Source organism: Panthera uncia, chromosome A2 (assembly GCF_023721935.1).
Source record: "Panthera uncia isolate 11264 chromosome A2, Puncia_PCG_1.0, whole genome shotgun sequence".
In the NCBI taxonomy this organism is placed as follows: Eukaryota; Metazoa; Chordata; class Mammalia; order Carnivora; family Felidae; genus Panthera; species Panthera uncia.
The window spans coordinates 13,251,212-13,264,445 of record NC_064816.1 but is presented as its reverse complement, the minus strand read 5'-3'; the positions used below and the strand labels follow the sequence as shown (position 1 = coordinate 13,264,445).

General features: G+C 56.0%; 1 protein-coding gene across 1 annotated transcript in view; it reads right to left on the bottom strand.

Moving 5' to 3' along the window:
• Positions 1–4,264: 4,264 nt before the first annotated feature.
• Positions 4,265–13,234, bottom strand: part of SLC25A42 (solute carrier family 25 member 42) — a 30,725-nt gene continuing 21,755 nt past the window's right edge. Inside the window, exons 3-8 of the mRNA XM_049640308.1 lie at positions 12,166–12,271; positions 10,385–10,410; positions 9,586–9,752; positions 9,088–9,204; positions 8,341–8,492; positions 4,265–6,537 (exon numbers count right to left, since the gene is read on the bottom strand). Of these exons, the coding sequence (XP_049496265.1) occupies positions 6,230–6,537; positions 8,341–8,492; positions 9,088–9,204; positions 9,586–9,752; positions 10,385–10,410; positions 12,166–12,271 (876 nt within the window). The 3' untranslated portion in view covers positions 4,265–6,229. The remainder of the gene's footprint in view (positions 6,538–8,340; positions 8,493–9,087; positions 9,205–9,585; positions 9,753–10,384; positions 10,411–12,165; positions 12,272–13,234) is intronic.

The window sequence follows — 13,234 nt, the reverse complement described above, 5'->3', positions numbered from 1 at the left end:
TAAAAGATAATGGAAAACAAGGGAGGGGACAAAGGAAATCAGAGGACTGACCCAGAAGAATCTTCCAAAGAAAGAGAGCTCTGGAAAGAGACATCCGAGCAGAGGGAGACGCTGATGGAGCCAGGCAATGGGAACTCCCCAGGACCGCACGGTTCCAGGTGCTGTGGGACGAGAACCCCATCCCTAGGCACATGTCCGGGAAGTTCCAGAATGAAGTCCCAGCCAGGACAGAACAGGCCACACCTACTGGCCCAGGACTCCGAGATGATGGAGCGTGGTCTCCTCGTTCTGCTGGTCCCACGCTATGGCCGACACCCCGGGAGCCCCTGAAACCGGTGCCCTGAGCCCACTGGCACAGACCCCCGGCGGTGGTGCCTCTGGCCACCTGGCCCTTCCCTTGCTCAGCCAGGGCTCTGCGTGCTCTCTGCTCTCAGAGCTCAACACCACGTGGTTTAGGGACACACAGGAAGTTGAAAACACCTAAAGAAAAGCAAGAGAGTGACCGGCACGAGGCGCACATGGGCCAGCCAAGGCAGGAAGAACCCATGACGGTCACAGGCTCTCACTGCCGTGCGTTAAACCACAGCGGTCTTACGGACTCTTTTTGGGACACATTTCACAATTAAAAAAAAAAAAAAAAAAAAAAAAGACCGAGAGAAACAAGGTGGAGCCACAGAGAAAAATAGGGAAGACAGAAGGGGGTGGTCAGGACCCTGTGTTTTCAGGAGGGGAAGTATTACCTTATTAACTGCCATGTCAGTGGTAGTCACCGCACCTCAGGGCTTCTCACAGGAGGGATGATTCTGCCCCACAGGGTTACTAGTCAATGTCTGGAGGCATTATTTTCTGGAGACATTTTTGGTTGTCATGGTTGAGAGGGGACAGGGACACTGCTGCATCTGGTGGGCGGAGGCCAAGGGTGCTGCTCAACAACCTGAGGTGCCCAGGACGGCCCCACCCCGGAAGTCCGCAATGCCCCGGCCCAGAAGCCCTATGTTACAAGAAACGCAATGTGTCATTTCTAAACCGGCTGAAGAAAAGAGGATTTAAAAGAAAAAGAAAAAAGGCGCCTGGGTGGCTCAGTTGGTTAAGTATCCGACCTCGGCCCAGGTCATGATCTCACGGTTCGTGAGTTCAAGCCCCGCGTCGGGCTCTGTGCTGACAGCTCAGAGCCTGGAGCCTGTTTCAGATTCTGTGTCTCCCCCTCTCTCTGCCCCTCTCCAGCTCAAACACTCTCTCTCTCTCTCTGTCAAAAATAAATTAAAAAAAAAAAAATTAAAAAAATAAAAAAATAAAAGAAAAAGAAAAAGGAAAACCCAATGGCAAGTCAAACTTTCAATGACTCCAGAGAAACGAGCAAAGGAGAAAAACAGCGGAAAGAAAAGGCACAAAACAAACTGGAAGCAGGACCCAAGATGCACCTTGAAACCACTCCTGTCCGGGTCCCTGGGACCTCCACCTTGTCCAGTCCTCAGGCCTCCTCCTGACCTTGCTGTCTCTTCCCCTGTCACCGCCTGGTCACCGCCCGTGCCCTGGATGTCCTGCTGCTTTCCCCCGTCAGAATAGTGAGGATCTGCAAGGCTGGTGACTGGCCTTGGTGAGGATAGGCGCTGAATGACATCCTCCCCAAATTCACAGAAGCCCTAACCTCTAGGACCTCAGAGTGGGGCCGGATTTGGATACCAGGGCTTTAAAGAGATGATTATGTTAAAACGAGGCCATGAAGGTGGGTCCTGAGAAGAGGAAATTTGCTTTTTTTCTTTTTTCTATTACAATGAAATTTAGATACAGAAAAGCACAGAGGGAAGACGATAGGAAGACAGCCGGCAGCCAAGACAAGGCCTGGACACATCCTTCCCTCATGACCTCGGAAGGAATCAAACCCGCTGACACGTTGATTTTGGACTTCTGGTCTCCAGAACTGTAAGAGAATACATTTGGGTTTTTAAGCCCCCCGGTCTGGGGTACTTTGTTAAGGCGGCCCCAGGAAACTCAAGACAGTGAGGGTATGTGATATAAATGGCTATCATCTCCTTGCAGGAGTATCTGGCATTTCTGTTCATCTCTGGATAGATTTCCCCAAAAGATGACCCTGTCACGAGGACTCAGGGCCCATGGTTTACCTGGGAGGTCACCCCAGGGAGACTCCCTGGGGATGGAGAAATGAAACAGGGAGGGAGGAGCCCTGTGGGGGTGCCAATGAACAGGTGACTAAGCGGGCAACCCCGGGCTCGGTCCTGCTGGGGACCTGGGGGGACAGTTAGATCTGACCCGAGTAAACCCACCCCAGTGGTGAAGGACTGTCCACAATCATTGGCCGAGGGCTGCTCCTGGGGTGTTGAGTTATGCTCCTACGGGGAAGCCCCCAGACTGGGTTGCAGCGGCTTACAGCCAAAAGCAGTTGCTGGCAGCCGTGACTGCTGGACTTAGGAATGGGCACTGGCAGCATCAGTTAACATATCCCTTGATCCCTACCTAGCAATTTCGTTCCTGGAAACCCATAGACACACTAGTGCATGAACACAAAGAGGCACATAACAGACTTGCTTCAGAGAGTGCCAAGAAGCTCAACGCTGTCTTCAATAAACAGGATAATGTGACTCATATTGCCAGAAGTTGAGAGGCAGTTGAGAGCTTCAGGCAAGGCTGGATCCAGCAGCCCAATGTCACAAATACGCCAACCCCTCTGTTCATCTGTGCTCCATTTTCTGCAGTGTCAGTTTCACCCTGGGATTGCTTTCTACCTTGTGATCACAGGATAGTCCCAACAACTGCCTGGGCTGGTGTTTCTTCCCACAGGGCCAGTGGGAGAGACAAAGGGTGCTTCCAGAAGTTCTATCTGGAAGTGGTTAGTAAATACCTTCTCTGCTGTCATGGGTGCAGATGGAGTCACGTGCCCACCTCTATATTTTAGGGGATGCCACAGTGGTTGGGGGAAAGTGGGGAGTTGACCCAGACCCTCCCAGGTTTAGGGGCTGGTACAAGAGGTGGGACTGACCGGAAATCAGTAGGACGTGAGAGGCAAGCTCAGCAGTCCCCAGGAGCCACTACCTCGTTGTCACGGCAACAGATCACGAACAACCTCAATGACCATCAATAAGGGATGTCGTCACAGGCCACCACCCCAGGGAAACGCCAACCTGTGGCTAAACTGAGACAAACAGTACACAGTAGAGACCAACGTGCAAGAAATATGGTGGATTGAAAGCAGCTCGCAGAGCAGTTCAGGGTCAGCAAGGTAGAATGTACTCGAATCACACCCCCACACGAGTTCGCACATCCAGTCGCCCCTCCTCCCCTGGCGTGTGGAGGCTGCCACTCCCCACCTCTGCTCAGGTGAGCCCTACAAGTTGGTCCAGGTAATGGGCTGCAGTCTCAATGGCCACTGAGACCTCTGGTGGCCTCCTCATCCTCGTGCCCCTGCTGACAGCCACACTCACTCCTAAAGCCTCGAGCGGCCAGGGAGCGGAGTCCCCAGCACATGGCAGACAGGCAGGGCATGGGAGAGAAACCACAGGACTTTGCGGCCATGCTGGCTGCAGCAGGATGCAACCCATCCTGACTGATGATGTGGCTCGCCATGCGTGTCCTCAAAAGAGACGAGTGTTGGGGCGCCTGGGTGGCTCAGTCGGTTAAGCGTCCGACTTTGGCTCAGGTCAGGATCTCACGGTTCGTGAGATCGAGCCCCACGTTGGGCTCTGTGCTGACAGCTCGGAGCCTGGAGCCTGCTTCGGATTGTGTCTCCCTCTCTCTCTGCCCCTCCCCTGCTCACGCTGTCTCTCTCTGTCTCTCAAAAATAAATAAATGTAAAAACAAACAAACAACAACAACAAAAGGGACGAGTGTTTATGCACAGGATGGCTCCGGAAGGACACATGAGAAACTGGTAACAGAAGACACCCTGGCGGAGGGAATGGGCAGGCCGACCTACTTCTCACCGTAACTCTTTTACAGTCTGAGTTTTCTAGAAGACCATGCTAGGTATTAATAATTGAAACAATTATTACATTAAAAAGGTTTATTCAAGGGATGCTTGGCTGGCTCAGTTGGTAGAGCTGGTAATGTCCTCCCCAAATCTCAGGGTCCTGAGTTCAAGCCCCATGTTGGGCATGGAGCCTACTTAAAAAAAAAAAGGTGGGTGGGGGTTATTCAAGAATATATTTAAAAATCTGTCAAAATAACCTCAACCCTGTTTTTGGTTTGAAAGGGAGGGAGGGTTGGGGGTTAGAGCCGAAGAGAAGAGACATGGGCAGAAAAAAAAGTCATTTTAATTTTTATTAAATATACTCTCTTGGCACAAATCTTTTAAAATATATAAACATTATATATAAACAAAGTGTCTTCATGGCATCAAAATGTAACTCCAGATCAAGATGGACACCGGTGGGAGGGGTGTGACCACGGAGGGCACCAGCCCAGCTGTGTGTGTGGCTGGGGCCCACTCGACTGGGAGCCACCTTGGGGAGGCGCGGTGGGGCTGGCGGGACCTGGGGGCCCCTCCCCTCTGCCACCCGGCCTGAGGCTCAGAGAGCCATTCGTTTGGTCTCACCTGCCTGCGGTGGACCCCCCAGCCCCTGCTGCTTTCTCCTGCCTGGTGGCCCTTGGGTCCCCAGCCCGTCTCCCTGTGAGGGGTCCCTGCCTCTCCTGCCGAGCCTGGGCGCTGGGCAGGGCGAGGACAGGAGGAGCGAAGTCCACCCAACAAAACAGCCTTGAGACCCTGGGGATGAGAGCCAGGCTGGCCGGCAGACACATGCAAGGAAGGACAGAGAGAGGGGTCTTCATACCTGCAGGGGTCCCAGGCAAGGACACCAAGGGGACAGAACAAAGGGGAGAAATGAAGGTCACGACTGGAAATGTGCATGGGGCAAACATGCCCTCTTAGACCCTTTCACACATCGTGGCTGAGGAGCTCTCTGTGAAAACCGACCCTCTGGTCACCTCTGCCTGGAACCAGATCACACGGGTCGGGGTTTACTGTGACTAGACCCAGGGTCAGCCAGATTGAAGAACAAAACCAAAAGAAATCAAGAAACTCCCAAAGTCATTCTGAAATGTGACACCGAGCAGACCCTAGGGGACTTCTCCATGAGACCAGCTCCCTGGAGGTGCCCTGGGGTTCCCCAGTTTCTCCGAGAATCCCCCCCTGGGCTACACACGGTCTCAGGGGCCCCCATTTTGGGAAGATCAAGGCTGCAAGTTGCCTCCATGTGCTCTATTCATGGAAATCCGACAACCTTGTGGGTCTTAAACTGCCCTGTGTCTTGGCCAAGTGCCTGCTCAGGTGGGAAGCCAGGGACATGCCAGATGCCACACATCCCCACAGGAGCCGCTGTGCCTAGGGGCAGAGGGCTAGGGCCTAAGGTCAGGCCTCTACTGGTGTGGCCTGTGGGATAGCGATAGGGGTGGGAGCTTCCAGGCCCACAGAAGGTGACCTGGGTGCCCAGTTTCCAGCAGGTGCCCTGCAGCTAGGACTCAGACCCAAACCCGTGGCAATTCCTCAAACCCTGCTGTGTGGAGGAGATGTGACCCTCCTGGAAACATTACAAACTAGACAGGTGGGCGACAGAGGGGAAGACCCACTCCTGGTGCCCTACTATGGCCACGGAGTCCAGGATCCAAATAATCCTCTTGGGAGAAGGCTGTTCCAAAGCAGGAGGCTCTGGTGACAGAGGAGTCATGTCACCTGGGAAGTAATGGCAAAGGTGGGACAGGTGGGGCGGGGCAGGGCAAGAGGCTGTATTTGTAGCCCCAGCTGAGCAGAAGTCTGGCCCCACCTCACCAGGGCCTGGACAGGCTTCTCCGAACACTCTGGGACTCCCCTCTGTGGGCGCAGGGGCAGGTGGAGTCTGGCTCTGAGCCCAGTGGGCATGGGGTCACTAGAACCAGGAGCATGTCCAAGGTCACAGGGTGCCAGGAGGCAGTGCTGGTCACTCCCAGCTCAGGGCATTTAGGGCGACGCCTCCAGGAGACAGTGCCAGCCCCAGGGAGGAGGGATGGGGAGAGGGTGGTAGCCCCCGCCCACCAGCCTCAACATTGCACTTCAAGGGCTGCCGGCTGGTGGGACCGAGGCCAGGTCCCCCAGCTTATTCTACAAGGTGCTCCCGACGTGGCTCCCAGAGTGGAACCGTGCGCACCCTCACTCCACGGGCTCAGAAACGAAAGGGGTCAATGGTCCGCTGCATGTGGAAGCTCGGCTCCCCGTCTCGAGAGCAGCCGGCCCGCGGGCTCCCTAGCTCTGCAGGTGCCGTAGCAGGATCTGCATGAGGTCGAAGGTGGTGAAGCTGATGCCCACGGCGATGGGGCCCTTGAGCCAGTTCATGCTCAGGCCCTTGTAGAGGCCACGCACGGCGCCCTCCTCCCGCACGATGGCACGCAGCGTGTGCGCGATGGATGCGTGCGGGTGACCCGTGACCCCGGCTGTCTGCATGCGCCGCCGCACCACGTCCAGGGGGTACGAGGCTGACTGCCCGATGAGGCCAGCGCAGGCCCCGAATATCATGCGCTCAAAGGGGTAGGGCTGTGGGCGGCCGCTGTACTCTGTGGACGAGGGACAGAGGGGCTGTGTGAGGGCGTCACAAGAGGGCACACGGCCCGGTCCGTGGTGGGTGCACCCCCACAGCCGGCACTCACACAGGCCCATGCTCTGTCCCTGCCGTGGCTCAGGACTCCCCTGGCTCCGTTGGGCCTTCCCACCCTGGCCTCCTCACCTCCCGACCATTCCTTTTAATCAAATTTGAGAAGAAAAGTTTCTAAAAAGGCAGAAACTCACAAATAATCCCTTTAACCAAGTCCTATGACCCAGAATGAACTCCCATCTGATCACTCTTGTTTTCCCATCAAGCAAAGAAGGAAAGTGATAGGGGCGACCGCGACCCTCTCCACCACCCAGCCCGCTCCGTGGGTACCCTCCATAGGGCTGCAGGGATGCGGTGAGGTGAGCAGCTGGGTGGACGGGACATGTGGGACACAGGAAGGGGCAGCAGCCAAACAAGAGGGGTTCTTTAAAACTGTGTGGTTGTAGGGGTGCCTTGTGGCTCAGTTGGTTAAGCATCCGACTTCGACTCAGGTCATGATCTCATGGCCCGTGAGTTCGAGCCCCGCGTCGGGCTCTGTGCTGACAGCTCAGAGCCTGGAACCTGCTTCAGATTCTGTGTCTTCCTCTCTCTCTGCCCCTCCCCCACTCACACTCTGTGTCTCTCTCTCTCAAAACTAAACAAACATTAAAAAAAAAAAAAAAATTAAGGGGCACCTGGGCGGCTCAGTCGGTTAAGCGTCCGCCTTCAGCTCAGGTCATGATCTCACGGTCCGTGAGTTCGAGCCCCTTCTTGAACTCCTTCCCTCTCTGCCCCTCCCCCACTCACGCTCTGTCTCTATCAAAAAATGAATAAACGTTAAAAAAAATTAAATTTTTTTTTAAATTAAAAAAAACAAAACAAAACAAAACAAAAACGGTGTGGTTGTAAAGGTAAACTAGGAATTACAAACAGTGGGACACCGCTATTCACTTAGCACGCTGGCCGGACAGGAAGGAATCCGCTGGCACCCATTTGGGTGAGTGCATGGAGACAGGGCTGGGGGGCAAGCGGAGTAGGTCCCCAAACTGGGGGCTCACACCCTGGGTGTCTGATCACTGAAAACCTGGGAACACCCAGCAGCCCCCGGCAGGGGAGGCCCACTACACTGCTAAAAGGCACGGCAGAGCCTCAGATCCGGCAGGATGGACTCAGAGCCTCCGATCCAGATCCGGCAGGGTGAACTGAGAGCTGGGGCCCAGCTGCACTCGTTGCAGGTGTAGGTAACTCATTGTTCCTGCTACACATAGAAATGCGTGTGGAAGCATCAGCAGCCAGCGTGAGGGACGCAGTTCTTGTAAAGAGGCCTCAGGGGGGAGCGGGGCTGGGGGTGGGGAACACAGGACCTCAGCTTCACCTGGAACATTTTCTTTAACAGAAAACATCTTGGAGCGACGTCACCACCTGTTTGCACCGGGCGGGGGCGGGTAGCAGGTATGGGTGGTGGCATATCGTTCTCTGTTTTTCTGCACTTTTTGAATTTCTCAAAATTACCTAAACACGAGAGGGCACTCCCTCTGCCGTCTAGACCGTACCCGGGATGCTCTGTGCACAAGTGGCTGCCACTGCTCCACTGACACTCTGGATTTCACAAAGCTGGTCTCAAAATGCGGCACAAAAGGCTGGGAGTCTAGCAGCCTCAGTGGTGGCTTGATATGGGTCTTGTTCTGACTCGGACCTTGACCGGGCCCGGTGGGAGGGATCTTAGGGTCCCGCCTCAGAGTGTGTGTGACCCTGGGAGGTGCTGCCCCGGCTTCCGTCTCCTTACCTCTGTGCAGGCTCTTGAGCGTCTCATAGGTGAAGAAACTCAGGCCGGCGTAGGGAATGACCCCCAGCACGGTGGGCGTGAACCCGTGGTAGAGGGTCTTCAGGCCCTCTTCTCGGGAGATGCGGATGAAGACGTGAAAGATGTTGCTGTACCTGCAGGACAGGGTGACAGCGTGCGTGGGCTATGGGCACGCAGAGGGGCCGCTGGCCTTGACTAATTCTCTGCTCCTCCTGAAGACGGGCGGGCCAGGGTCTGGATGTTGATGCCTTCCTTCTTTAAGGAACACAACCGCATTGCAAAAGCTTTGGCATTGGAGGGGGAAATGCGTGCCTAAGGCTGTACCCCACCTTCACCTCCCAGGTCACTCTGCTATGCCCAGCCCTTGTCTTTTCACCGTGCCAATCCAAAATGGAGACTTTGGGGGACACTTGGGGGGCTCAGTCAGTTGAGCGTCTGACTTTGGCTCACGGTTCGTGGGTTCAAGCCCCACGTTGGGCTTTGCACTGACAGCTCGAAGCCTGCTTTGGATTGTGTGTGTGTGTGTCTCTCTCTCTCTCTCGGCCCCTCCCCGACTCGTGCTCTCTCTTCCTCTCTCAAAAATAAACGAACATTAAAAAAAAATAAAAATGAAGACTTTCGGTTTAAGTACAAACGAGAGCCAATACTAGTCTAGTATCGGCTAAGAGAACCAATTACTGCCTGTGTGGAGAGTAGCGGCAGAACAGAACACATGGCCTAGGAACTCACATTTCCTTTGGGGTCACGGCCATCCTTGCTCTGACCAGGTCCAGGGGGTAGGTCAGCGAAGCAGCTGTTGTTCCAGCTAGTGCGCCTGCCAGGAGGCGGGGCCAAGGGGGCAGGGCTCTGAAAGAGGGGGAGGAGACGAGAGAAAATGAGGACTGCCCCCAAGACTTGGGGTGCCCACAGGTCTCAGCCAGGGGGGAGAAGCAAGGAATGGGCGGGGCCTGGCCGCCTTAAGGCGGAGCGATGGGTCTCCTGGGCGGACATCATTCTGAGTTCCCACAGCTGCCTTTCCTTGGCATCTGCTTGTATGCAGTCATGAAGTGTTCCTTCCCTGCGGACACTGGGGCGCAGTGGGGATCGGGGGCCCTCCCTGGACTTAGGTTCTGAGGGGAGCCTGGGCAAACGAGAGTTCTGCCGTGGTGAGCGTGCAGAGACAGGAGGACAGGGTTGGTGGTGCAGGGTTGAGAGGGGTTTTGGGGGCGGCGGGGGGAGGCCACTCACTCTCCGCGGAAGCCATAGTAGTGGCCCAGGATGCGCTTGTACTCCTCGTGGGCGCTGAACTGGATGGCGGCGTAGGGCACCACGCGCACCATGGTGGCCGAGTTCCCGCGCCACAGGCTGAGGAAGCCCTCGTTGAGGTAGGTGAAATAGAGGAGCCGGAAGGCCTCCTGGAGAGGGGGGCAAGGTCAACACCCTCGCCTGCCCTGTGCTCCATCCATGGAGAACACCCTGTTTTGTCCAGCACTGTGACTGGGGCCACATTATCGGACCCACCCCACCTTACCCCCCACATTCTCTGGGCCCCGCGCAGGGACCCCTCTCTCCCTACTCCTCTGACCCGAGGAATAGTCACGAGCCAGGGGAAACAAGGTTTGCAGATAAGAGCCCCACACAGAGGGTCTGGCCGGTAGTCTAGCTTTCAAAGATGTTCTTTATCTCTTCCTGTATTACAAAGGTGATGCCTGCTCTCTGTTTAAAAATGAATCAAGTGTGAAATTGTGGGTTTAGAACTTCAAGTCTTCTCCCCACCGCCCCAAGGATGAGTGTCTCCTGTCAGTTCCTGGGGTGGGCTGCATCCAGGCAGAGGTTGGGGCACTAGGACAGGCAGCCCTGGGGCTGGTGGGGGAGGCCTCAGGTCACCTGGCAGCCTGGGAACTGGCTTGTTGGGGGAGATGAAAGGGAAAAAACACTTTGAAAAGCATCTTCCTTCACCCCTGGCCACATGCCACCACCTCCTGCCAGCTCAGCAGGGCAGACGGTGATGGCCCCAGAGCCAGGAGTCAGTGACCCAGTGGCTCACCTTGGCAGAAAATCTTTTTGAAGACACTGGAAGAAAACAAAAACACAATAGAGACCATTAGATGTGAAGGACAGGACCTCGGTCTGTGGGACCCCACTGCTGGGCTCAGGTCTGAGCATGGGGAGTGAGAACAGCCCCGGAGGATGCTTCCCTGCCAAGGGCTGAGGTGGGGGGCGGGGGGGGGGCGGCGCTCTGAGCAGGGTCAGTCTCCTCCAGGGAACTTCCTCACTGGCTCAGGGCCCCCTGCCTGTGAACTTTTCCCCAGGGAAGGGAGCTGCCGCCTCACTCCCCAGAAAAGCGAGGGTCTCTGCAGGGGCTTCTGCCCCTTGGGGTTGACAGCTCGGCCCACCCAGCTGGACTCCAATTCAACCAAACCCCTTTGGGAAAGGCCTCCCTGCCTCCAGCTGTGCAGAGCAGCCAAGGGGCTTGGTCCTCTCAGAACAAGTCCTGGGAGGTGTCCCCTGCCCAGAGCCGACCCTGTCTTCTCACAGGTGCAGGCGGCCACCCCAGCCGGCCTCCCGACCCTTGATGGCTGCCGCCTCGCTCCCCAATTCCACAGTGTGCTCTGCCCTCGGGCGCCTGCGCCACAAGGGGTCTCGCAGCCTCCCTCTCCTCACTTTCCGAGCGTCTACCGTGTTCCCAGGACACCGTCACGGTCTCATCTGTGCGGACAGGTGTGCACACCTACTGGCCCTCAGAGCTAAACCCAGCTCCCCACAGGGCACTACGCTCCAGGTAACAGCACGCTCTTTCCCATGTCAGCTCACTCCCTTGGGAGGAGGCTGATATCAGCGTCCTGTTTTGTGGATGAGGAAACTGAGGCACAGGGAGGCTCGGGGACCAGCTCGAGGAGGACGTGGCTTGACTCTGCAGTCCCTTCCTCCCAAACAGTTGAGGGGCAGGGGTCCCCGCTTGTGACTGCCCTGTTGTAGGCACTGGTCACTGTCTATGGGACGGAAAGGCCTCCTCTTCAGGGGACCCTGTGGCTGCTTGACCCCAAGGAGAGGGTGAAGGTTTTTTGAACTGGGCCTCCCCAAAAGGACTGTCCATGTCCTCATGCCGAGTAGAAGTGAATGGGACTTCATTTGGAAACAGGGTCTTTGCAGATGTAATTACATTAGGATGACAGCTTACTGGAGTCGGGTGGGCCCTATATCCAATGACAAGTGTCCTTATGAGAGGAGCGGACACAGACGCAGAGGGCAAAGCAGAGTCTGGGGAGATGAGACCAGAAGCCAAGGATGCCTGGAGTCCCGGGAGCTGGAAGGCTCCTCCCCTAGAGTCCACAAAAGGAACCGACTGGGGATGACACCCTGATTCCAGACCTCTGGCCTCTGGAGTGTGAGCTGAGTCGTATATGGTACTTTGTGATGGCAGCCCTGGGGGGCTAACAGGGTTTCTAAGTGGATTTTTAAGAGGCATTTTTTTAAGTTTGTTTATTTATTTATTTATTTATTTATTTATTGAGAGAGAGAGAGAGAGAGAGAGAGAGAGAGAGAGAGAGAGAGAATGAGCAGTAGGGACAGGGGGCCAGAGGGAGAGGGGGAGAGAATCCCAAGCAGGCTCTGCACAAGAGCCCGATGCAGGGCTTGATCCATGAACCGTGAGATCACGACCAGAGCCGAAATCAAGCAGTTGGATGCTTAACTGACTGAGTCACTGAGGCGCCCCTAAAAAGGCATTTTAAAGCCAGTTTGCAGTGCAGTTTGGGGGGCTGCAGAGGAGGGCAAGCACCTGGAAGCATCTCTATCGTATACGACAGGCGGACAGAGAGCATTTACCTTGGAAGATGATTTTGGTTCGGTCCAGGGGAGCTACCGCCGTTTTGGCCAGAGCACCAGCCAGGGCCCCAGACAGGAGGGAGCTGAGAACTTGCCTGTGGTCGCTCTGCAAGAAAACACATGGACACAGTCTGTCATGAGAGAGAGAGAGAGAGAGAGAGAGAGAGAGGGAGAGAGAGAGGGAAAGGGGTCTGCTCCGCTGGGGACCTCACCCAGGAGGAACATCTTCCTTCTATTCCTGGTGGAGGGCTGTAACCTGCACAGCTGTCCAAGTGTCACAGCCCTGCTGGGCCCTGGGCACAGTGGGGCACAGGGCAAGCCGTCATGAGTCCAGTGGCCACAGAGCCTGTGTGGGACACGGTGACAACTTTTTGGGTGATAGAGACCATCCACGTGAGAGGCGACCCACTGGCTGGGCTGTCCCATGAGTTTCCAACTTCTCAGAGACAGCCAAAATAGGCCCGACCCCAAAGAGAAGAGTCACCGCACCCCAAGTGCAAACCCTGGCTGTGTCCACTGTGTGTGTGCCCTGGGCTCCTGTGCTGCAGTGGTTAGAGCAAAGTCACCAGGGCCCTTGTGGGCTGGAGATCAGGCAGTGGTGTGAGGCAAGCAGACCCTCTGGGTCAGTGTGGCCCCTTTCCACGACTTTCCATCAGGACTGCCAGAGGCCAGCATTTGTGGTTCTTTTTCCAGCCAAGGTGAGGGTGACAGTGACGGTGCTGGCCTGCATCACGCGGCTAGCCTCAGAGCCAGCACTGTTCCCGAGTCTTCTCAAAGCTCCCTGTGAGGAGTCACACAAGAAGTCACCTGCTTACCATGTTGCTAGAGCCTCCATTCCCTCAGCTGACTCGGCCACAGAACTCTCGCCACCAAGGGGAGCACTAGGGCCTGGCGGTGCTCCCATCTTTCCTGGCTCCACAATGAGGAAGGACGGGGGAGGGGCAGGCCATTCGGTGATCCCAGGAGTCCCTGGAGCCTGACAGGAACCAGGTGCCCTGAGGATCCTTGGGACACACAGTGCGTATGGGGGGATATGTACAGGCTCCCCCTCCCCTTGGGGCTGCCAGTC